We start from the raw sequence: 26596 nt of genomic DNA on the forward strand, positions 1-26596 counted from the left end.
TTGGAAAATCTGTGACTGTATACCTCTTTCTGGTGAGAAGCATTCGATTAGGTTACTTGTTTATTGATTTTCATGATTTTGCATTTGTGCTCAAATTTACTATGCCTGCTGTGCTTTTGATTAAACTGTACCATAACTCAACTATCTCCTTCCATTCCAGATCACAAGAATGGTCAGCACTTCATAATTCCACAGATGGCTGATAGGTGAGGTAGCGAGATTTTTGTTTATTGTAGCAAAGTCCAATTTGGGGTGGGGAGGGTAGTGCTTTTTTAAAAAAAACTTGTTTTTCACAACCTGTGAATTATTCTTCATTTCCCAATTGTTCTTCATAGTTTAAAAGCCAAAAGAAAATATGTGGTTAAAATATAAGAAATATTCTGTATGAGATATCTCGCTGCCACGCGGTTTGTATGAAGTACTATATTGCTATGCAGTGATATTCCGTGGTATAATCAATAGGGGAAATGGATGTAATGAAATAAAAGGGCAATATAACATTTCTCATTCACCGTTCCCCCCCCCCCCCCAAATCCTGAAGCCCTTCAAATAGCCTGGCTGAATCTTGTTGAAAATGTGACATATATTTGAATAGCACAGGCAACTCCAGGGTGCAATCCTAGAACTATCTGGCTGAGACAGTCAAAGCTGGAAATATTAAGCTACTGTTGTCACACTCTAGCTCCAGCCAAAATAAAAGAGCTTATTTTCATCCTGTGTTTTTGCCAAAAGTTATTGTGCAATAGTATAATGTTGATTGTCCTAGTGACTTAGTGGGCAAATATTATAGACTCCTATGGATTAGGAAGGTCCCGAGTTCTGTCACTGATCTGTGATTTAGTTGATCTGAACCAGGGGAGTAGTTGAGGTGCTATAATTGGCAATCTAGGTTAAGGATTGGAAAAATCAGTCAGTGTTCCCACTGACCCCTGCTGTACCTGTGCATAGCTAGTGACCATTCAATTAGGCTTGACTGTGATAATCCCACAGTCGAAATACTACTGGCATTCGGTGTTTAAGCTTACACCTGAAAAATGGGCACTTGAGCAATGTACTGGAGGAAAGCTAATGCATACATATATACATACATTGCATGTACAATGGTATCTCAGCATAAGCCAGCTCTTTAATGAGGGGAGGAAACTGGGAGGAGTGAAATGTGCTATAGTTGCAGAACATATATTGCCCTAAAGGAAATATTAAAAACACAAACTCCATTTGTGTACAAGCTGCCAAAATGTGCAGAAAGAAAAAGTTGGGAGTGTGCTCAGAAAATCTGGCAAAGAGAAGGCTTCTGTGGCCTGGGAACTTGGTCTTGATTCTCTGAGTTCAATGCTGCGGAAGAGCAACTAGTTGGAGTGAAATTTACTGCTGGGAAAATACCTAGTGGAGTTGTATTTAATCTTTTGAATTGGTGAATCACTTGTAGATGTGTAAGGAGTAGGATTTTGCACAGTTGAAGATCATGCTTTGGATGGGAATATGCTCATATTTAAAAAGAAATCTATAGCTGTGGTGCACTTGCACAGTACTGATACTGTGGGAATTGCTGAAAATACTATATAAATATTTGTGGCTCTGCTTCATTATCAGTGTTTGAAAATTTATGCACGGTAGTTTTGCTTTGAATTGTAAGCAGTATTTTTCATGTAAATTTCAGGATGTTTTTCCACAGTGTATTATTGCTTTTATTCTGATAGCCTTGCCCCTGAAAACAATGTTGGTTCTGTTCTTTCACTGAATGAAATAACGATACTATACTAGTGGCTGCCACCTGCTGGATTATTGAGTTCATACAGCTCAATTACAAAGCTGAGAAAGAAACCGAGCCAAATACACTAGTTGTGGATGTATCATTATTTTCCTTTCTTCTGCCAATTTTTTTCCTTCCTCTCAAGGCAATGATTCCTTCCTGAGGTCAGTCGCCTCCTAGTATCTCAACCAAATGGTCATTTTTCATGCTTGAATCACGAATAGGAAGTTATTCGACAGTTGTGTCCTCAAATTACATATGTGCACCTCTAGTGAGTGTAGTTGGATTGCAATCATGAGAGTGAACAGTAACTGATCTTTTTATATACTTTTAAGCACAATTTAGCACCAGTTCCTTGTTGAAAGGGGAATAATAACATTCTTTAGGGGAAGTATTTACAATAAAGTACTGTCCCACTGTGCAGTAGCTTTTGTTAGAAAATTCTTCTAAACGAAAGAGAAATGACTCACTGGCACTGCAGTACCTATATCTTTGGACCCAGGTGCTAGCAGTACTTAATATTGCATTAGTTAATGGTTTACACTTTCGATGCAGTCAGCTAGCTGATCCATTGCTGACCTCAGCTGAGCATGTGTGAGGATCACAACCTGATAAAAATGTCAGGTAGTCGTGTGCTAACAATATCTCTCATCATTTACAGTCTTTATTCCTATTTGTCTTCTCAACCCTCAAATTGCTGGCACTTGTTTATAGCCCTCCACCACCTTGTCCATGTGGTTATTCTTTATATGTGAGGTCCGATAACGATTGCCAGCAGATTATTCAACTATGGAGTACGCAACAGCGAAACCAATTCTGTTTTCTCCCAATGTCTATGCAGATGCATTTTCTAGCAGAAATTACTGGATAGTGATCAGAAGTGAGGAACTTGTATGGATTTCTCTATTTCCCCCTCTTCAGCTTTGAGGTGCTGAGGCCAATTGCTGCCCACACTGAGATTTGCTAACTCAACACAGCCCAGGAATCAAACTGGAGACCTCCTGGTTTGTATTGCTTAATACTATAGCAGGACTTGCATTTGCAGTGCTTTTAATAAAAAGTACTGTGTAAGTTAATTAAGAAAAATCCATAATATATTGGGTAAAGGGCAGCAGAGATACTCCAAGATACCTGTTGCATTATCTTTGGGGTTAATGAATATTGAGATTTTACAGAAAAGAGACCGAAAGAAACTCACTCAACAAGAATAGAGAAGCACCCCTGACAAAAATCCAATAATCATGAAATACATCTTGTCGTCTTTGTCATCTGAACCTTTGCTTTGGAAACATTCTCAGAGGTTTTCTATAATTTTTTTTGGATAAGCTCTCCCACTGGAATGGTACCATTCAGATTTATACTCCCTGCCGCTTGTGGTTGGATGATTGGACTACTTCTCAAATTGTCACCAGCTGACAGGAAGGAAGGGTTTTAATGAGAACTGCTACGAAGCGTTGCACTCCTGCCTGTATGTATATATACTCAACTGTCTTCTCTCTTCCTTCTTCCCCCTTTGTTCTTCCTTCTCCAGATTTTTGTTGGGGTACAGTATCACAAACATTGGCCATTCTTCATGTACGAGCCCAGACAGAGTGTCAACAGACTATTTGGCCATTGAAAGCACCACAATCTTGAGCTTGTCTTCACCCACTGTCCAGCTGGGATCACTGGAGTGGGGAGCCTGGCTGATTTTTTTTTTCACTCTTGCTCCTTGGGCTTTGAGGCCAATTGAATCACACCACCCTAGTTGCGATCAGATACTCTTACACAGACGTGTGATCAAAGCTCAGTCTCTGTACTGCTCAATTCCACACTATGTGCTGTAGTTCCCAGCTGAATAATGGGGCCAAATGACATTTTTATGGTGAAATGAATCTACAGAATATGCAGCATTTACTCAAAATTAATTGATGATCAGCGTATAATTTTGATTTCATGCTGTTGGTGATTCAGCCATGTTATAAAATGTTTGCAATCTTATTGTATAGACTAATCAATAAATATCTTTGCACTTCTTTCTTGAATGCAACTCTTCGGATAAAAGGCACCTGTAAGTAATGTGTCGCAGAATAGCTATTTCTAGGCCTGATAGTTGAAGATCAGTGTAATGTGTGCTTGGATACTTGTTCTTTTTCTTTTAAAACTGAAATGTTGTAATGTTACGGTACAGCACTGTTGTGTTATGAGCCTGATGTTTAACATGATAATATGAGCCTATGACCCTCACCTCAAATTTTGTCATTGTTGTTATTGAACTGTCTTGAGTTGGATTAAAGATCAGGGCACCTCAGCCGAATAATGTGATGTTCTGTTTAGCTGCTGACTCCGTTTGCTTAGCACTGATGATATCTGACAGCGTTTCGAAGGTTGCTGATACGCACACTTTTATATTAAGAATCAAATGTGCATGCAGCACACTAAAGTATTCACTTAAAATCCTGAACTAGAACAGTATCATACCCTAGATCAGTATTGCCAGATTGACACATGTATAGCCCACCCCTGCACCGATAACTGGTGCCCTCTTTGCCACCAGGAAAAGTTATTACTTTATAAACAAGCCACACCTCTAAATTTAGACTTTTTTTAAACATATGGCCATACAATTTTTTTGTCACAGGCCACATCCCAAGCACTTAATGGCCATTCTCAGTAATGCTCCAGCACATGACACCATGGAGGGATAGACTGGTCCCTCGATTTCCCATATGTTGAGCTCCTGGGGCAATACTTGGCGCAGCAACTTTGATGACTGCCACAGCGACAGATGAGATGGGCTACAAACACTCCCTCTCGCAGCCCATATGAGTAACACTGTACTGGATGGTCTTGTGTGACTTAATGAGATCTCAGGTCATCACAGCTATCAAGGCACCAAATCTCAGCACTGAAGACCATCAAATATTATTGGGTGTCCTAACTGAGCAATAAAGGAAAATATTGCATCTTTCTGTGATATTGAATTTGATTTGGGAGGACGAATTGGGTCTGCACCATTGGAATGTTTCCCCTTTCCTGAGGACACCTGATTCATACTGGGGTACAATTCTAAGAGTGTAGCTCTCCACAGCTGTTCCAGCTGAGATAAGCTAATTGAGCACAGACCAGGGATCGAACGTGGGATGTTCCTGAACTGCATAGCTCTGTATCAGACCAGGTTGGGAACTTGTACACTGAGCCATCTGGGAGTGCCACCTTTTTCCAAACAATGCCCATTTCATAGCTTTAAATGGCTTCATTACTTAACCAAGTTTACTACAACTTACTGGTTGCACTGGTTTGGAAATCAATATCACAGAAAACTGTTAAATAAAATACTGCTCAGTGTTTATATTACTTCATTAATAATGGTGTTCTTTATGTCTATTTTCAGCAGTTTAGATTTGTCAGAACTAGCAAAGGCAGCTAAGAAAAAGCTTCAGTCGGTAAGTTTTCTTCTTGGACTCTTGCAGCCTAACTTTTGTGTCTTGTGGTCGAATATTAGATTCTGAATTTGAATCCTAGCCTTAACAAGATTATACTAAGATGCCCATTACATGTATGTTTGGGACGATTTGGTTTCCTGTGTACGTTCCTCATCAAGAACTACATTTGCTCATTACTGCACTCAATATCCTGCAGATAAGGTTCCCAGAGAATGCAAATGGGTCCTAGGAAAGCTGAGTAAAATTGTTTAATTATTTTACAGATGGCAGAGCAAGAACTATGAGTAGTAAGTGCTCAGTAATATGTGCAATTTTAGTGCTGCATTTACCATCTGGCTTGATCCATTTGCCTCCTGATGGTGCTACACTGATCACAATTAGATCATTAAATAATTGCCCTTTCACCTCATGGTGCATAATGTGAAGACCTAGATAAGTGCTGGATAGAAGGGACTTCAACTTCTTCCAAACACAATTCCAAATAAGATATGTATGTAGAATAGTGTATTTAAAAGTAACTCCACCTTCTGCTTCTCCCTCCCTCCCTCCCTTCCATAGAACCATCTAGGTTTTGCCAAGGGTGGAAATAGAAGTAGCCATAATTCCACCTTCCCACAGCCAGTTCTTCAGGATTGTTATAGCAGGCATCAATACTGCTGGAGTGTTTTCTTTCAATGGTAGTCTCTCAATCTTCTGGTGCTCATTGATGCCTTTTGGCAGACTATTTAATTTCACTGTAATCTGATTGCACAAGTCTTACACCAGTAGTGCCAGTGCCTCATCTGCCCAGCTGTACCAGAAGAATGCATAGCTAGCCTCATTTTCAGTTATTCCTCTCCAGCCCACCTGGTTTCACTCAATGCAGGAATATCAGTCATGGCGAGCCAATTCTTCTTTTACCAAGGCAGTTTTCCATCTTGGCCTTTCCGTATCATCTTTTGTCAAGAGAAGTTCTGATATTCTAGGAAACCAAAGTCATTTTTATTTATTGCCTACTTTATGACCAAAGTGTAAAAGGTGGCTTATATCCATGGTTAGTTGGTCTGGCTGTTAAGAGGTTGGAAATATTGATGTCACCTTTTCTAGCCTCTTCCCCATATAGGGTGTGAAGTGCACACTCTAAACAGGATTGCTTAGTCATTTGGAATGTGCCTCAGGCAACCAAGGTCTTGACCACTTGCATTCAAGTCTGCAGGTATGGCTCCAACATCACCTCGTCTGTTAGTTCACCGCTCACAGTATGGTAGGGCCTATATCTCCTCCTCCAAAATTAAGAAGAAAATGGGTTTAAGTGAAATTAGTTTGCACTGAGCCATTAATAAACTCTCATCCCTCAGTTTGTGCTGCCAAGACACGGAGGTTGACAAACTTTAAATGCAGTCTGTGAGATTTGACAGAGAATATCTGAGCCCTCTTCACCTTGTGGTATAGCAGTGGACACTGCTATAGTTAGGGTCTGCAGAATCTCTTATCTCCCTAGCCTTAAATTTCGGCCCCTCTGCAGGATGGTCAGATCGTACGTGGGTGGTGACCAATTTCTCCCAACCATTTCTGCTGTTTATCGTGCCTCTAACCTTTGACTGTCCCAGTATGGATGGCATCATTGGCAGCAAGACTACCACTGGTATTGCTCTTCAGGTTTGGAGTCACACAAACTCCTTCATTACACTTAAATTAGAGTCAAGAAGGAGGAGGGAAGAATATGGAGATTTTGCTGGGAGTCAAATAGGAAGATTTTAGTCTTGCCAGTTTCTTTTTTGGTAATTCTTAGGAAAGATGAACTTGGAAGGAGTTAAAGCAATAGCGATCTTTTAATGTAATATGTGCAGGTTCTCCTATTCAGTTCACAATTCCTTTTTATACTTCAAGCATTTTTCAATCTGCCTCTTTATAGTTTAATGTAGAATGTATATTAAGTAGCATATTAAACATTCTCAAAGCACTGAGGTTTATGTAGTTGCACCTTGCATTTTATCTCTGAAGTAGCAGAATGTTCTTTCTGCTTCTGTTTCTAGTTAAGTAATCACCTTTTTGAGGAACTAGCTATGGATGTATATGATGAAGTAGATCGAAGGGAGACCGATGCAGGTGAGGATTCAGCGGTCATTTGTAATCCCATATTGTGATATTCTAGCAATCTCGCTTGCTGTTCTGAAAAGGGAGTTCTGTTTTAGATAATCTGTGATAAATTCTTCCTCTTGACTTTTAAAAAAAAAATTCACAGGTCTTTTTCATATCACAGCCTGCTTGTTTTCTCAGAGCTGAGCACATCAAAGTTGTGGGGGAAGCAGCCCAGTAGCGCTGATACTATAGCATTAGCCCCTCAACTTAGAATCTCTCATTTTTAACTAACCTTTATACCAAGCCTGAATCTTGTTCCTGGAGTGTGAGTTTGCCAGTTTTAGCTGGTTCTGATGGGATAGGAAACCAGGCTTGGCTAAGGGGTCCTCTCTCTACTACTGGATGATGCCCCTTTGCAGGACAAATTCAAAATAAATTGATGACATCCGTGAATGCAAATTTTTTGTTCTTTTATATTATGCCTTATCACGTCTCTTGGAAATGTCTTGAAGCATTTTACATGCAATGAAATAGTTTGAAATAAGATGACTGTGGCTATCTAAGCAAATGCAGCAGCCATTATGTGTACAAGGTCCCATAAACCACGATAAGATGAATAATCATTTAACCTGTTTTTGTTGGCTGAGGGAAGAATGTTGGGCCAGGACAACAGGGAGGGGTGAGTAAGAGAGAATATCTCCCATTTGATTGCTCACAGTAAATCAGGGTAAACAGTCTCTTAGTTTGTCGTGTCGCTGGTTCTCTCTGTGTGCATCTCCTGTTTTGCTTGTGCTCTTCGGTTTTTGTTTCACCTTTTCCTTTGGCATTTCTGTTTTCTTCTCCGGTTCTTTTTTCATTCTGGCTGGGAGAGGCTAGGTGGATGGCATGGCATAAAAAATGCCGGCTGGCAGCTTGGTGCTGAGAAGTGGCAGAGAGAATAATATGGGTTGGGATGAGTTGAAGTTGAGGTGTATGGGAGCATGGTGGAAAATGGGAGTAGGAGGTGGGAGAAAGGAGGATGTAGGTTGGGCCTGACATGGGGTTGGTGCTGGTGGTTTGGTGGCAGGTGTGAGGTGAGAGTGGGCAGGCTGACTATAGGGGTAATGGTGGTGATGGTGATCATGAAATGGGGGTGGAAGAAGGCAGCTGTTGTGATGTTGGGCAAGAGCATGAGCCTGGGTGATGAGTGGAAATAAGAGCATGTAGCCTATGGGTGACCGAAGTTATAGTTGGTGCAAAATATGTTAGTGCACTGTAAACTAACACTGAATTTATTGACTCCCTATTCCACTCGTTGCCACGTTTTATAATAGGATAATTAAAGTTGGTGCTCACCAATAAGTTAGGAACCATTAATTATAAAGTGATCGGGAGCCTGAGATGCTTTGATCCTGTGTCTACTAATACTGTGTATATCTTCGTGCTCTATGCTGCCTATAAGGCCCACGTTCTCCTACCTGTACGTTCTTTCCACCTCAAAGGGGAAATGCCCTCTTGATGTTCCAACCGACAGCCATCCTAACCCATGCTACTGTTTCAAGTCCATTCTCTATGCATGAAGGCGTTATTCCAGCCATCATATCACCAAGACTTTGTGATACTTACGTCTATTCCCCCACAACCTATAGCATTTATTTCACCACTGACCATAGTAAGATAAATAAGCTGATTCCCGACATTTGGGTTGAGAACCAGTAAGTTATTTTTAAAGTGCTTATAATGCTAAAATCAAATCATTGTTTTTCAACTTAGTGAGGAGGTGAGATGGAGGGCCAGAGATAAGATAGAAGATAGTAGGAGTAATGAAGGCTGGCACCATGAACAGCAGCTATCAAGAGGAGTGTGGTTGGCTCCAGCAAGAAGACCAGCAAATTGGGGTTGGGGGGGGTGCCAGCGACAAGGCAAGGCCGAAAGTTACGGGCTGGTTGGGGCCTATATCGCTGCATCCACTTGAAGATGGCGCCTTCAGGATAAGTAGGGAGAAGGCACAGCTGGGGGTGGGGATAGAGAATTGACTTGGAACAGTAGCATGAGTTGGGATGGCTGTCAGAACATCAAGAGGGCATTTCTCCCTTTTGAGGTGGAGGTAGCGTACAGGTGGGAGAGCATGAGCCTTATAGACATTAGGGTGGAGGGGAGCTGATACATGGAGGGACTGCCAGTAGAATCAGGCAACAATTGTAACAGTGGAGCTGGGTGACTTGTGCCGCAAGTGCTGGGAGGACTAAATACAAGCATTAGTGTTTCCTGTTACACTACGTATCATTAAATTATGACAACAGGAAATAGGTGTGACGGAGAAAAACTTAGTAATTTATAATTTATTTATATAATTATTATTTAAGTAGCTTTCTAAATAGCACGCATTTTCATGGATGCAAAGACACCACCTTCATTCTGGTATAATAGCACATAAATATTTACACAAGGGACCGCAACGGTAGCATCTCAAGTCACAAATAAGCTAATTTAATACAGTAGTTTTAATTTCTGTGACATGATCAGAATTCAATCATAAGTCTGCTTTTATCAATTCTGTATTGTGTTTCATGTGTGTGCATGTGAAATATTGCAGAAATGCTGCTAATTAAGGGCTTAGGAGCAAAATTAGAAATTTCACATTAAGTTTGCGTGTTGGCAGTTAATGACTCAGAATCTGGTCAGAGGTTTCAGGTTCTTATGCATTTGTAACCACAAAGGCTCTAGACATTCCTGAAATAATTGTGTGCACTGGCTTCTTAACTGTAAAACTTAAAGGCTGCATTATATTTACATCAAATTTGAAGGATGACTATCTCTCATTAGACTTTTTTTTCCCTCTAAGTTGCTTTAACCCTTTTTCCATGCCTCTGCATCCCATCAGATTCTTCATACACCCTTGATGTGCTCGGCAGTCTGCTTTAGAACTGATCAAACATTAAACTCAGTTTCTTTTTTGAAAATGAAAATGGCAGGAGCCATTTTTAAGAATGTAAGATATAGGAGTAGGCTATACGGCCCTTCGCGCCTGCTCCACCATTCAATAAAATCACGGCGGATCTTCCACCTCAACTCCACTTTCCCGTCCGATCCCCATATCCCTTGATTCCCCTAGAGTCCAAAAATCTAACTCTCTCATCCTTGAATATACTCAATGACTGAGCATCCACAGCCCTGTGGGATAGAGAATTCCAAAGATTCACAACCCCCTGAGTGAAGAAATTCCTCCTCATCTCAGTCCTAAATGGCTAACCCCTTATCCTGAGACTATGCCCCTTAGTTCGAGACTCTCCAGCCAGGGGAAACCAGCTTCACAGCAACTACCCTGTCAAGCCCTCAGAATCTTCATGTTCAGTAAGATCACCTCTCATTCTTCTAAACTCTAGAGAATATAGGCCCATTCGACTCAATCTCTCATCCCAGGAATCAATCTAGTGAGCCTTTGTCGCACTGCCTCTAAGGCAATTATTCCTTCCTTAGGTAAGGAGACCAAAACTGTACACAGTACTCCAGGTGTGGTCTCATCAAAGCCCTGTACAATTGCAGCAAGACTTCCTTACTCTTAGACTCCAACCCCCTCGCAATAAAGGCCAATATACCATTTGCCTTCCTAATTGCTTGCTTTACCAGCATGTTAGCTTTCTGTGTTTTGTGTACAAGGACACTCAAATCTCTCAACACCAACATTTAATAATTTCTCACCATTTAAAAAATATTCTGTTTTCCTGTTCTTCCTACCAAAGCGAATAACCCCACATTATACTCCGTCTGCCACCTTCTTGCCCACTCACTTCACCTGTCTATATTCCTTTGCAGTCTCTGTGTCCTCCTCACAGTTTAATTTCCCACCTAGCTTTGTATCATCAGCCAACTTGGATACATTACACTCATTGCCTTCATCTAAGTCATTAATATAGATTGTAAATAGCTGAGGCCCAATCACTGATCTTTGCGGCACCCCACTAGTTACAGCCTGCCAACCTGAGAATGACCCGTTCATTCGTATGCTCTGTTTTCTGTCCATTAACCAATCCCCTCTCCACGCTAATATATTACCCCCAACCCCATGAGCCCTTATCTTGTGTAACAACCTTTTGTATGGCACCTTATCAAATGCCTTTTGAAAATCCAAATATACTACATTTTTTTTAAATTCGTTCATGGGATGTGGGCATCGCTGGCGAGGCCGGCATTTATTGCCCATCCTTAATTGCCCTTGAGAAGGTGGTGGTGAGCAGCCTTCTTGAACCGCTGCAGTCAGTGTGGTGACGGTTCTCCCACAATGCTGTTAGGAAGGGAGTTCCAGGATTTTGACCCAGCGTCGATGAAGGAACGGCGGTATATTTCCAAGTCGGGATGGTGTGTGACTTGGAGGGGAACATGCAGGTGGTGTTGTTCCCACGTGCCTGCTGCTCTTGTCCTTCTAGGTGGTAGAGGTCGCGGGTTTGGGAGGTGCTGTCGAAGAAACCTTGGCTAGTTGCTGCAGTACATCCTGTGGATGGTACACACTGCAGCCACTGTGCGCCGGTGGTGAAGAGAGTGAATGTTTAGGGTGGTGGATGGGGTGCCAATCATGCGGGCTGCTTTGTCCTGGATGGTGTCGAGCTTCTTGAGTGATGTTGGAGCTGCACTCATCCAAGCAAGTGGAGAGTATTCCATCACACTCCTGACTTGTGCCTTGTAGATGGTGGAAAGGCTTTGGGGAGTCAGGAGGTGAGTCACTCGCCACAGAATACCCAGCCTCTGACCTGCTCTTGTAGCCACAGTATTTATATGGCTGATCCAGTTAAATTTCTGGTCAATGGTGACCCCCAGGATGTTGATGGTGGGGGATTCGGTGATGGTAATGCCGTTGAATGTCAAGGGGATGTGGTTAGGCTCGCTCTTGTTGGAGATGGTCATTGCCTGGCACTTGTCTGGCGCGAATGTTACTTGCCACTTCTCAGCCCAAGCCTGGATGTTGTCCAGGTCTTGCTGCATGCAGGCTCGGACTGTTTCATTATTTGAGGGGTTGCGAATGGAACTGAACACTGTGCAATCATCAGTGAACATCCCCATTTCTGACCTTATGATGGAGGGAAGGTCATTGATGAAGCAGCTGAAGATGGTTGGGCCTAGGACACTGCTGCAGGAGTTCCTCAGGGCAATGTCCTAGGGCTGAGATGATTGGCCTCCAACAACCACTACCATCTTCCTTTGTAAACAATTTTACAACACCAAGTTATAGTCCAGCAATTTTATTTTAAATTCACAAGCTTTCGGAGGCTTCCTCCTTCGTCAGGTGAACGATGTGAAAGGAGGTTTCCTCCTTCCTCACCTGACGAAGGAGGAAGCCTCCGAAAGCTTGTGAATTTAAAATAAAATTGCTGGACTATAACTTGGTGTTGTAAAATTGTTTACAATTGTCAACCCCAGTCCATCACCGGCATCTCCACATCTTCCTTTGTGCTAGGCATGACTTCAGCCACTGGAGAGTTTTCCCCCTGCTTCCCATTGACTTCAATTTTACGAGGGCTCCTTGGTGCCACACTCGGTCAAATGCTGCCTTGATGTCAAGGGCAGTCACTCTCACCTCACCTCTGTTTGGACAAAGGCTGTAATGAGGTCTGGAGCCGAGTGGTCCTGGCGGAACCCAAACTGAACATCGGTGAGCAGGTTATTGGTGAGTAAGTGCCGCTTGATAGCACTGTCGACAACACTTTCCATCACTTTGCTGATGATTGAGAGTAGACTGATGGCTGGATTGGATTTGTCGTGCTTTTTGCGAACAGGACATACCTGGGCAATTTTCCACATTGTCGGGTAGATGCCAGTGTTGTAGCTGTACTGGAACAGCTTGGCTAGAGGGGCAGCTAGTTCTGGAGCACAAGTCTTCAGCACTACAGCTGGGATGTTGTCGGGGCCCATAGCCTTTGTTGTATCCAGTGCAGCTGTTTCTTGATATCATGTGGAGTGAATCGAATTGGCTGAAGACTGGCTTCTGTGATGGTGGGGATATCGGGAGGAGGCCGAGATGGATCATCCACTCGGCACTTCTGGCCGAAGATGGTTGCAAACGCTTCATCCTTGTCTTTTGCACTCACGTGCTGGACTCCGCCATCATTGAGGATGGGGATGTTTACAGAGCCTCCTCCCCCCGTTAGTTGTTTAATTGTCCACCATCATTCACGACTGGATGTGGCAGGACTGCAGAGCTTTGATCTGATCCGTTGGTTGTGGAATCGCTTAGCTCTGTCTGTAGCATGCATGTAGTCCTGAGTTGTAGCTTCACCAGGTTGGCACCTCATTTTTAGATACGCCTGGTGCTGCTCCTGGCGTGCTCTTCTACACTCCTCATTGAACCAGGGTTGATCCCCTGGCTTATTGGTAATGGTAGAGGGAGGAATATGCCAGGTCATGAGGGTACAGATTGTGCTGGAATACAATTCTGCTGCTGCTGATGGCCCATAGCACCTCATGGATGCCCAGTTTTGAGCTGCTACAACTGTTCTGAATCTATCCCATTTAGCACGGTGATAGTGCCACACAAGACGTTAGATGGTGCCCTCGGTGCGAAGACGGGACTTCGTCTCCACGAGGACTGTGCGGTGGTCACTCCTACCAATACTGTCATGGCCAGATGCATTTGCGACAGGTAGATTGGTGAGGACGAAGTGAAGTAAGTTTTTCCCTCGTGTTGGTTCGCTCACCACGTGCCGCAGGCCCAGTCTGGCAGCTATGTCCTTCAGGACTCGATCAGTAGTGGTGCTACTGAGCCACTCTTGGTGATGGACACTGAAGTCCCCCTCCCAGAGTACATTCTATGCCCTTGCTACCCTTTGCACTTCCTCCAAGTGGTGTTCAACATGGAGGAGGACTGATTCATGAGCTGAGGGAGGGCGGTAGGTGGTAATCAGCAGGAGGATTCCTTGCCCATGTTTGACCTGATGCCATGAGATTTCATGGGGTCTGGAGTCAATGTTGAGGACTCCCAGGGCCACTCCCTCCTGACTGTCTATCACTGTACCGCCACATCTGGTGGGTCTGACAGGACATGCCCAGGGATGGTGATGGAAGAGTCTGGGACGTTGGCTGAAAGGTATGATTCTGTGAGTATGGCTATGTCAGGCTGAAGCTTGACTAGTCTGTGGGACAGCTCTCCCAATTTTGGCACAAGTCCCCAGATGTTAATGAGGAGGACTTTGCAGGGTCGACTGGACTTGGTTTGCCGTTGTCGTGTCCGGTACCGGTTTCATTCTTATGACCTTTTTTAGCGAGATTTTACAACTGAGTGGCTTGCTAGGCCATTTCAGAGGGCAATTAAGAATCAACCACATTGCTGTGGGTCTAGAGTCACATATAGGCCAGACCGGGTAAGGACGGCAGGTTTCCTCCCCTAAAGGGCATTCGTGACCTAGATGGGTTTTTATGACAAGCCGGTAGTTTCATGGCCACCATTACTGATACTAGTTTTTTTAATTCCAGAATTTTATTTAATTAATTGAATTTAAATTTCCCAGCTGCCGTGGCGGGATTTGAACTCATGACTCCAGATTACTAGTCCAGTAACATAACCACTATGCTACCGTACCCCTAGATTCACTAGTTCTCCTTTATCTACCCTGCTCGTTACATCCTCAAAAAAAATCCATTAGATTTGTCAAACATAATTTCCCTTTCATAAAACCATTTTGACTCTGCCTAATCATATTATGATTTTCTAAGTGCCATGTTACTATATTCTTAATAATGGATTCCCGCATTTTCCCGACTACTGATGTCAGGGTAACTGGCCTGTTGTTCCTTATTTTCTCTCTCCCTCCTTTCTTGAATGGTGGTGTTACATTTGCTACCTTCCAATCCACTGGGACTGTTCTAGAATCTAGGGACATTTGGATCTTTGTAACTCTCAATGTCCTCAGCCAATAACATGACTGCTCTTGCATAGAGCCGGCGCGGACTCCATGGGCCGAATGGCCTCCTTCTGTACTGTAATCTTTCCATATTAAATCTTGTAAGAGATGGTTAAAAATGACTTGATAATTTCCAATACAGTTTACATCCCTTTCTATTAGTGCTGTAGTGTGAGAAAGGAAAGCATGGATTTATAGATCAGCTCCTTAACAATTATGGAATCTAGTCCCTGGATTTGGTTCTTGTGCACCCTGAGACGCAATGATAAATATAGGCCAGTTGCCTTGAGTATATGATTTTGTTAACGACTGGATGAAAAGAGTTTGAGTTAATTGATTTTTCTATGCACAGTTTGGCTGACAACTCAAAACCACAGCACCCTGGTAACTGAGACAACAGTAATTCCCTTCCTTCCTGTGAATCCAGAGTACTCGTCAACTAGAAATCAGGCAAGTTTTTAATTAATGCTCTGTGCATCAAGCACTGTAAACCTGTTAAAAGGGAGGAAATAATCAAATGAATTGTCACATAATCCAGCTGTTGTTATCTGTATCATCTGTATCACTAGTGTCATAAAAATAGAAAGTGCTGTTAATACACAGCAAGTAAATCAGTGTATGAAAGAGAAGAAACAGGTTAGCATTTAGAGTGGAGACTGTTTTGTCAGTTCTATGAAAAGTCTCCACCAGTAACGTTAACTTGTCTTTTCAGGTATTGCTGAATGTGCTGGACATTACCAACATCTTCTGTTTCAGATTTTCAGTATTGTGTTCCTTTTATCTCTACTTGTTTCTTTTAGTTATTTCTTGTTACTATGTTTTATACTTTTAAATTGTTGTCTCGAGGTAGCCTGAAAGCTAACATTTACTTATCCATGATGTAAAGTCATGAAGTTCAGTTCTGGGAGCTTGATTATCATAGAGCTACTGACTCCATTCATAATGTCACTGTTACTGAGATGTTTTACACATTCAGACTCTTATTTGCACTTTCCTTTTATTGTAAATTGCAGGGAAGACAGAAGCTAGCGCGATTTAACGCTCATGAGTTTGCCACTCTAGTCATTGATATTTTAAGTGATGCCAAACGGAGACAACTGGGGAATCCTGTCACTAGTCCTAAAGGTGTGTGTACTTTTATTCATTTAAAATATACAGACTTTCAAAATGTATTGCAGTGGAGTCTGGATTAAAATGCAGAATCCTAATGCACTATTCCCATTCACTGTTACTTTGTGTAGAAGCCTTCCTCATGCAAACAAGTTACTTGTGTTCATCAGGACTCAACTGTATAACTGAAGTGAAAGGAGAAAGGGGAGTGCCACTTCTGTGCACTTATCACAAATCTATACCAACAATATCATTTTTCAAAGATCAGCTGTTGATTATCAGTTAATAAAATTGGGAAAGTTTACTTCATGATCATTAATCCTTCATTTAGTGTGGACCATTGCACACTGACAGTGTACTGGCTGGCCATTCTGTAACAGCTGTTCCTACAAAAAAAAGAAAGCGACTGAAATGTGTATGTTACAAGAACAGATACCCTGGAGTTTTGGAAAGGTGCAATCTACTCTCAATTTCAGATGACTGTTAAAACACTTTGGCTTCACTTAAGCTGTAGGATGGCATCTGAATCAGTGAGATTCCTGCCTTGCAATCATACCCAGTTATCTATTGCTCTCAGTTTAGAGTTTAACTTATTTTGTTCATATTTATAATAAAGGTTAAGTAGATGTGATATTTATGTAGCAGTTTAAATTTTGTTCAATAATTTGCTGTTTGGATTCTTGCCATACCATGCTGTATTTTATTCAACATGATGCTATATTTCAGTTAGTTTATCACATGACAATGCTGTATGCTTTGTCTGAGCATCATGAATATTTTCTAAATGTTTCATATGCCCTTCAAAAAACAATTCAAGCTAATTTATTATTCCTTACCTATTTAATAGGAAAATCCTAGGTAAAGACTTATAGTGCAGGATAGCACTAAGGTTGGAAAAGTTACGGTAGAAAGAAAGACTTGCATTTATATAGTGCCTTTTATGATCTCAGGACTTTTCAAAGCCCTTTACAGCCAATGAAGTACTTTTTTTTGAAGCATAGGATCTGTTGTAATATAAGAAAGGCGGCAGCCAATTTGCGCACAGCAAAATCTCTCAAACAGCAGAGTGATAATGACCAAATGATCTGTTTTAGTGATGATGGTTGAGGGATAAATATTGACCAGGATACTGGGGAGAACTCACCTGCTGCTCTTCAGAATAATGCGAGGGGATCTTCTGCATCCACCTGAGAAGGCAGACGGGGCCTCCGTTTTAACGTGTTACCAGAAAGACAGCACCTCTGACGGTGCAGCACTCCCTCAGTACGGCACTGGAGTGTTGGCCTCGATTTTGTGCTCGTCTCTGGAACTTGAACCCACGAGCTTCTGACTCATAGGTGAGACTGCTGTAGTATGAGCCATAGATAAGAAGACAGAGCAAATCAAGAAATAGTGATTGGATGGTGCCAAACTTGAATTTTAAAAGCATATATTATAGGAGGAAAAGAATACTTTGGGAAGTAAGGAGTTACACAGATTTGAGGTCTTAGGGAAGAATGAGTTAGGGAAACAGTGTGACGAATCTTGATTTCAACACTGAGGATCCAGGGAGGCAGAAGAATATGTAGGATCCTGTATTTGGAGCAACAAGAAAAGCTCCAGAAGAGCAATGACTAAAGAATGTTAATTTTAAAATAGAGCTGAGAATTAGAAATCAGAAGTGCATAGGTCAGTCAGTATCTATGAAGAAAAAAGACTACTTGTGACATTTTGGGTGTGTACCTTCAGAATGTGAAGGGTTAAGATGGGAAGAGTGTGGCTGGAAGTTAGGTGATCCTCATTCTCGCATTTATCGTATGAACTTTTTCTTATATTGTGTCTGAGCGAGTAAGAAGTGTGAGATGAGCCTCCCCAAATATGGGAACAGTACTGAAATCTTGGATAGTCTTGGGCTTTCTAGAGAGCTAAGAAGTTAGTGTTTGGTACAAAAGAGGAATATACGCCTCTTGTAAAAGCTTTAGTAATGGAGATGTGGGAATACTAGGAAAAGATTATCTCTTGATGTAAGTTATAGTGAGCTACAGGAGGAGCAGTTCAATTCACAGTTTGTGGACATTGTATATTGGGACATCACACACTACTGTGATACCCCAGTCTATTTGTACATGTTGGTTTTAGTATCCATTTTATTGCCAAAGCAGTCTACTTAAAAACTGCATGTTCATCCATGTGGAAAATTGTGCACAAGTTTATTTAGAAGCAATTAACTAAAACATGTTTGGACATTGTCATCTTAAATTTTTTTGATGTTTCTATTGTGTATTTATTTCTCTAATTCCAATGAAAAGTGTAAAAAAAAGTTTATCCAGATTTGATGAGTTTTCTTAACTGACATCTGGCATGAATGGATTGCCTTCTACCCAGGAAAAGGGACAATTGGGGGAAAAATTTTGAACTGCAGCGCAAACACCAGCTGAAACTGAATGTAGAAGTAGTAGTAATGATTTGTAGTCTGCAGCCTATACAAGGCACTCTTTTACTAAAGGAATAGGTGTACAGGTAAAAGAATATTGTGCATGCAGTGCCTGGTGTGATACTAAGCCATACAATCCAGGAAAGACCAGATTTCATCTCTGGTTTGCTCTGATCTCAACTGGTGCAGTGGTTGCAGTGATAGAATTGCCCTCAGCACTCCTTAAGTAGGGAGGAGAAAAACAAGCCAGAGGTACATTCCAGAATTCCCTTCTAGACAGTGAACACTGAGTGAGGATGGGATCAGCTTCAACTGTGATGCTATATTACCGTAAGGAGCCTGCCAGCACTTAGCCTAAGCTCTCGCGTGAAGAATGGTCACTTGGATATGGTACTGGAGGGTGCCCATTGCCTATGGAACAGTACCCCAGTAGGAGTCAGCACCTTCAGGAGAGATGGGGAGAAAATTAGCAGCAAGAAAAATGTGGACTTTGAGGGAAATTAGGCTCGGCTGTGGTTTCCTGCCCCCCTCCCCCTCAGGTTGTCTAGATTTGCACATGAAGAATGGTGACTTGAGTGCTGTATCAGAGTGTAGCCAGCACCCATGGAACTCTGCCCCAGAACCTTCTGGAGAAGGAGAAGAAAACTACAAGGGGAGAGAAGAAAGCCTTATACACAACAGTCAAGATTTACATGGTTGACTTAAAAGCTTGCTTTGTCCCAAAATTGAGATTGTTGGTCATTACTGACTGAAAGTGGTACTTGCAAACCAAGACACAAATGGAGGAAAGAAACAGATCATGATATCATTTTTTTTAGATGGTTAGGAATACAAGAGAAAAGCTGTACCTCTTATTTACATTTTGTGCTTTTTTAAAAAAAAAACAAGTCTAATTTCTTAAGAGTAGCAACTTATGGTCGGATGAAACCAAAATTATTATTTTTCCATTCAGATGAAGAGGTGCACACATGGAGGTGAACACGTGAAGCTTTCAGTGAAAAGTGTCCTGTCCTACCCACGAAGCATGGAAGTGGTAGAGTTGTGGCGGTGCTTAGCAAGAATTGATATAAGGGAAATGACAGTCATTGAGGGCACTGTGGATGGCTTTAACTACAGAGATTTTTGGAGACTATGTTTCTATGTTGAAGATTGGACAAAGGTCTACAGAAACGTGCCAAATACTCTTCCACAGTGGTCACAAGACTACAGGCTGAATTCAGTCTAAAGGATCTCTTACCAAGGACAGTCAAGACTTTTGGTGTCCAATATCTTCTGGTTATATTTTTTTAACCAAAACTTGTCTTTAACATATAGTAAAATCGATTTTTTAAAAATTGGAAATTGAAGCTTGCATAGTGTTAATCTGTTGCATGTATTTAAAAACAATTTAAGCTTTTGTGTCTAAGAATAAAATTCTGTCAGTTTCTTTTTTCCAATTTTTTCCCTCTCTTCTCCTGTAGACATTGACCACTGGAGAATGGTTACTGTGTGTGGTGACAGCCCTTTGGTACCTTGTCCAGGTGACCATTCTTCATGTATGAGCCTAGGCACAGAGTGTCAACAGACTGGCTGTGGAGATATTACAGCAGAGCCCAATCTGTTGTCACCTGATGTCCATACCGGTGTACATTCTAGCAGGAGTTGCAAGATGGCAATCAGAAGTGGGAACCTTGGACTTTTCCTTTTTCTTCCCCCTGACCTCAGGAGCTGTGAAATAATTTTTGCATCCTATGCCCTGCCTACTTAGGTTTAGCTAACTTAGCAAAGATCAGTGATTGAACTTCAGATCTTCTTGGTCTGACTCAGTTGCACTACCAAATGTGCCATAAGGAGAACTACAGAATTCTATGAACTTCATCCATCTTCCTTTCCCACTCCAAGGAGGGCAGGACCATACAGCTTGCTATATGATCCAGTGTTTGTGGTTCAACTTGTGCCAGGAGGTATGCTTGAGCATTGGATGAAGGTTCCCCCCCCCCCCCTTCCCTCCCATAGATTAACTTGTAGAACACTCTCATTAAGGTGTGATCATCAGTAGCCATGACTTTATGGTATGATCTAAATAGATATTGGCACATTTTAGTTAAACAAGTGGCATTTTTCAGGTGTATATGCTCACTTGTTTACTTGGCCAAAAAAATGTGTTTTTTTCAGTACTTACCTGCATATGCCTTTTAAAATGGGAAATTGATTTATCCTGAAATCACATGTGGGGTCTGGGCTTGATTCAGGTTGAGAATTATTTATAGCCTGGTATTTTTTTGTAAAACATGAATTAAATACCCAAGGTGTGTTGGACAGTATTTGAACCAGTTTATAATGGCACCTCTACATGATGCAACATATTTACTGATAGGCCACAAGTATGAATTTTGTAATATATTTCTGAAACATTTCTACATACTCAAATTATCAATTACCTAGACTATTTTTTTACTTTTTACTGCATATAACCGTGACTTAAATGTTGTATTTTTATACAGAAGTTCTGTGAGGTATTTTGACGTTTAGTAGCTTCTTACCTCTTTCTCTTCTCCCCCAATGCTGTTGAATAAAAATGGCCTACACCATAATACCTGTGGCTCTCTATTAGCTTTTCCCCCCTCTTTCTCCACCCCGCTATGTTGTTGAATAAATGACAACCTATATCATAATACTGGTTTTCCAAACTATTAATAAAAGTCTTGTGAAGAGAAATATAGTATGTCATGGGGAAGTAATACAGTTGAGTCCAGATAAACACATCCTTGGTTGAAGGATACATTAGAATACCGATCTAACTAGGCATATTGTGGCAAAATGGCTATGCGATACAGCTATAACTCTCCAGATACATTTGTCTTGTTCTTCACCCTGTGGAGCTAGAATTAATTTTTTTAAAAAGAAAAATGTAGTTCTAAGATGAGGAGAAAAGTGATTTTTTTTCCTTAGTTTGTCACTGCACACACCTATATGCTTGACAACCTCCAGTTTACAGGTCAGATAGAAGAAAATGCCTATTTTTAACTATATATTTCCTGCTTTACAGCCCAGCAAATAAAAGTCCAGCAATGACTATGATTTTAATACTGTATAATTAGAATGTGTGCATGTTCCCAGTTCATTGTGTTATTGTGAGTTGTTTTGTGAAGAGCTCTGTGTATTGACCTTTTTTATTTCTCTGTCCTTCTCTTCTCCTGAAGGTACTGACTTGTGTTTGGGTATGGCCTCCATAGGTGGTCTCTGGTACCTCACCCAAGTGGCTAATTTTCATGTGTGAGCCAGTTGATGACGGTTGACTGGTTACTTGATCATGTGGCTTCACAGCCAAGTCCAAACTTATCCTCACCCAACACTCCATACACATGAGCTTTTCAGTAAGAGCTATTAAGGCCAATCAAAGCAGGAACCTCAACCCCACCTAGCCCAGAGACCTTCAGGCAAATTACTACCACAGCTGAGGTTAGCCAACTCTGCACAAATAGGGGTTTGAAACCTGGACTTTCCTGGTCTGATAGCTGAATTTCACACTGGCTCCTGAATTTACTTGACTATACTCTTGGAACTTGGCCCCCTTTTTGTTGTATTTACCTCACATTGTCAAATTTAACACAATAGACCAGCTTCTAGGGCAATCTTCAAGTTGTTTAATATGGGACCAAATCTATCATACTGACTTATTAGAGTAGTGTAAGATGTGTGCTGTAATGGAGGTATCTTTTTGTGTTCTTCACTGCAGGTCCTGTCATCCTGTAGTTAATACTAATGAAGCTAATACTTATAATTGTATGGAGTAGTCAATGGGGTATAAAAGGAAAGGGTGCATTGAAGAGCACAAAGAATGATCCCAAGTCTTAAGGGATGAACTCCAATGAAAAATTAAAGAAGCTCAAGCTCAAGCTCTACAGTGTGGAGAATGAGGTTACGGGTGGGTCAGATCAAAGTATTGAATGGTATTGACAAGGTAAATCAGAAATGTTGTTCAGAGTTAATTAGGAAAACCAGAGGACAACAATTTCAGTCAGTGAAAAATACATTTTTTTTGAGGTTGAGAAATGTTTGTAATAACTTACCAGACGAGGCACTAGAGGCAAGGATGTTGGGACATTTAAGATGCAATTGGATGCCAGGCTGAGATAGTTGGGGTACTAGAAAGATGGGCTTGCTTCGTTAAATGCCCATTGCTCATCCTTGACTATTTTAAGAATAACCACGTATCTTCCCTTCCCCCATTCCTTGCAAAGAAGTCAGCCACACTCTACAGTCATCTTTTTCCTGAGTCAGAGTTGGGTTGGTGATTATTGTAAGGGGTTCAATTTTAATTGAACCTTGGTTAAAACTGAACTGAAAAGGTGATCGTTGCTGGGCTGAGATGCAGTTATTAGTCATTTGCCAATACATATAATATAAATACAAGCACTCTAGCATACTCCCTCTCTGATCTTCATACCAGAGATGACTTTTTTCTATAAGTGTGTAAAGACAGTTCAAATAAATGAAGACTGTTGCAATGAGTAAGTTCTCTTCTATTTTGTTAAATTTCTCCATTTTTGAACCAGTCTAAAGTTATATATCTTTCAGTTCGGAAACTGCTCAGTTTTTTCTTGTTAACATAGATAATGTGGAACTTGTACTGAAGAGCGTTAATAATCGTCATGGCAGTGAGAGCCATGACAATGATCAGCCAGATTATGACAGTGTTGCTTCAGATGAAGATACGGACCAGGAACCAACAGTTAAAGCAAACCGAGCAAAGGTACCTCTACTGTGTCATTTTAATGGAATTCTAGTTAGGTGGTGGCCTGATACTAATTGTAGTACCTCTGAATCACGTCCAAAATTAACACTAAATGTTAAGTTCCAGTCCATTTCTAAAAAGTGCATTTTGCTATGCATATCAGTGTTATTTATGAAACATTGCTCTTACAGAAGAAAGGAAAGTTTGGGAGAGCGCTTTCTGTTCAGATTACTCCCCTTTTATAGAACCAAACAAGTCCTCCAGGACAGGTTATTTTTTAAACCCCAGTTTTGCCGTCTTGGAGATCCCAAAGTAGAGTTTCCATCTGTCATAGGTCACTCCAGTGATATCAGTTACTGGGAATGACTATCGCATCCACTTGCAGCTCTATTGCAAGCAGCAAAGTGTGGGATTTCGGATGGGCCTGAGAGCAGTTCCAGAGCTATCCAACTGCAGGAAGCCACACTTGGTGTTGCTTTTCCAGGCTGTGCACATGTAAAATCTTTACTGCTCGGCGACATGTTGACAACTTGGTCTTTGGCTCTCACCCCACTTTAACAAAGTGGCAACATTTTCAGTGGCATACCTGATCCAGCAACAAGCCTTCTTTGAATTTGTTCTTTCTTTTTACATAGCTTCATCTATTATAAACCCAACCATTTTGTTTGTGTGCAGTGATTGACCCTGACATGAGCTTCCAACTACATATCTGCTGCATCACCAAGACCGCCTACTTCCACCTCCATAATGTCACTTGTCTACGCCCTGCCTCAGCTCACCTGCTGCTGAAACCCTCATCCATGCCTTTGTTAGCTCCAGACTGGACTATTCCTGGCTGGCCTCCCATCATCCACCCTCCGTAAACTTGAGCTCATCCAAAACTCTGCTGCCCGTATCCTAACTCACACCATCCCGTTCTCGCTGACCTACATTGGCTCCCAGTCTGGGAACGCCTCGATTTGAAAATTCTCATCCTTGTTTTAAAATCCCTCCATGGCCTCACCCTTCCCTATCTGTAACCTCCTCCAGCCCTACAACCCTCCGAGATCTCTGCGCTCCTCCAGTTCTTGCCTCTTGAGCATCCCCGATTTTAATCGCTCCTCCATTGGTGGCTGTGCTTTCAGCTGCCTAGGCCGTAAGCTCTGGAATTCCCTGCTTAAACCTCTCCGCCCCACTACCCCTCTCTCCTCCTTTAAGACGCTCCTTAAAACCTACCTCTTTGACCAAGCTTTTGGTCATCTGTCCTAATACCTCCTAATGCGGCTGGGTGTGAAATTTTGTTTGATAACGCTCCTGTGAAGCACCTTGGGACGTTTTACTACGTTAAAGACACTATATAAATGCACGTTGTTGCTGCAGGGGTGCCATGGAGGAATCAACTGATACATTGATTTAAGACTGATAAATAGGAGTGATTATAAGGCAGTAACCTTAAACAAGTTCACATGGTATGTTAAAGCACAGGAGGTCATTCAGTCCACCGTGCCTGTGCCAGCTCTTTGAAAGAGCTGCCCAATTAGGCCCATTCCCCTGCTCTTTACCCGTAGCCCTGTAAATGTTTTCCCTTCAAGTATCTGTCCAATTCTCCTTTGAAAGTTACTATTGAATCTGCTTCCACCACCCTTTTCAGGCATTGCATTCCAGATCATTACAACTCGCCGCGTAAAAAATTGTTTCCTCATGTCGCCTCTGGCTCTTTTGACGATCACTTTAAATCTGTGTCATCTGGTTACTGACCCTTCTGCCACTGGAAATGGTTTTTCCTCATTTACTCTTATCAAAACAGTTCATGATTTTGAACACCTCTATCAAATCTCCCCTTAACCTGCTCTGTTTTAGGAAGAACAACCCCAGCTTCTCCAGTCTCTCCACATAACTGAAGTCCCTCTTCCCTAGTACCTTTCTAGTAAATCTCTTCCACACCCTCTAAGGCCTTGACATCCTTCCTAAAGTGCGGTGCCCAGAATTGAACACACTACTCCAGCTGAGGCCTAACCAGTGTTTTATAAAGGTTTAGCATAACATCCTTGCTTTCGTACTCTATGCCTCTATTAATAAAACCCAGGATCCCATATGTTTTTTTAACAGCCTTCTCAACTTGTCCTGCCACCTTCAATGATTTGTGTACATACACCCTCAGGTCTCTCTGTTTCTGCATTCCCTTTAAAATTGTACCATTTAGTTTATATTACCACCGCTCATCCTACCAATATGTATCATTTCACACTTCTTAGCGTTAAACTTCATCTGCCACGTGTCTGCCCATTTCACCAGTCTGTCTCTGTCCTCCTGAAGTCTGTTACTATCCTCAACATTATTTACTACATTTCCCAGTTTCGTGTCATCTGCCAGTTTTGAAATTATACCCTGTATACCCAAGTCTAGGTCATTAATATATATCAAAAAGAGCTGCGGTCCTAATTCTGACCCCTGGGGGGGGGGTCAGTGACTCCTGACCACTGAATACTACCATAAGAACATAAGAAATAGGAGCAGGAGTAGGCCATACGGCCCCTCGAGCCTGCTCCACCATTCAATCAGACCATGGCTGATCTTCGACTTCCCTCCAGTCTGAAAATCAACCCTTCACCACTGCTCTTTGTTTTCTGTCCCTTAGCCAAGTTTGAATCCATGCTGCCACTGTCCTTTTAATCCCATGGGCTTTAATTTTGCTAACTGGTCTATTATGTGGTAAAACCTTAGATTTCCTCGTCACAGTTTGATCTAAACCCGCTCAATGCGATTACCGTCTGGTATCATTGAGCCATTGTTAAAAAGCTTAAAACTTCCAAATGCTAACTTGCATTTGAATCTGTTCATTCTGTACTGTAACTTTTAATGTCATAGTATCATAGTAGGTACAGCACAAGAGGAGGCCATTTGAAAGAGCCCGTGCTCTTTCCACGTAACCCTGCAAATTTTTTCCCTTCAAGTATTGACCTAATTCACTTTTGTTGGCAAACGGCAATACCGTTGAGGTACTTGAAGGGGACACATGTACATTGAAGTAGAGTTGAGCAGGCTCTTTGATACTGACAGCATTTGTGTGGATAAAAAGCTGATGTCAGAAATGGGATGGCCCCAGTGGCTTTTTGGTAACTGCCTAGCCATTCTAACAGTGGAGTTCAGCATTGAAGGATTGTTATAGTGATGTACGTGAAAAAGATTTTGGAAAGAGGGGGAAGGCACTTCAGCTTTAGCCTCCAAAAAATTTGCTCGTTTTATAACCGTATCTACAAAGAAAGA

At 41.7% G+C, this 26596-nt stretch overlaps 1 protein-coding gene across 10 annotated transcripts in view; it reads left to right on the top strand.

Annotated features, from left to right (window-relative positions):
- The window catches only part of git2a (G protein-coupled receptor kinase interacting ArfGAP 2a), an 84548-nt gene that overhangs the window by 29479 nt on the left and 28473 nt on the right, over nucleotides 1–26596 (top strand). For 8 of the 10 annotated variants that reach the window (XM_068006019.1, XM_068006023.1, XM_068006022.1 and 5 more), the window contains exons 8-13: nucleotides 161–206; nucleotides 5127–5178; nucleotides 7194–7266; nucleotides 15463–15560; nucleotides 16124–16235; nucleotides 23229–23368. In XM_068006019.1, coding sequence (XP_067862120.1) covers nucleotides 161–206; nucleotides 5127–5178; nucleotides 7194–7266; nucleotides 15463–15560; nucleotides 16124–16235; nucleotides 23229–23368 — 521 coding nt within the window. The remainder of the gene's footprint in view (nucleotides 1–160; nucleotides 207–5126; nucleotides 5179–7193; nucleotides 7267–15462; nucleotides 15561–16123; nucleotides 16236–23228; nucleotides 23369–26596) is intronic. The other 2 variants (XM_068006020.1, XM_068006029.1) reach the window with 1 other exon arrangement.

This window comes from Heptranchias perlo, chromosome 25 (genome assembly GCF_035084215.1).
Source record: "Heptranchias perlo isolate sHepPer1 chromosome 25, sHepPer1.hap1, whole genome shotgun sequence".
Classification (NCBI taxonomy): Eukaryota; Metazoa; Chordata; class Chondrichthyes; order Hexanchiformes; family Hexanchidae; genus Heptranchias; species Heptranchias perlo.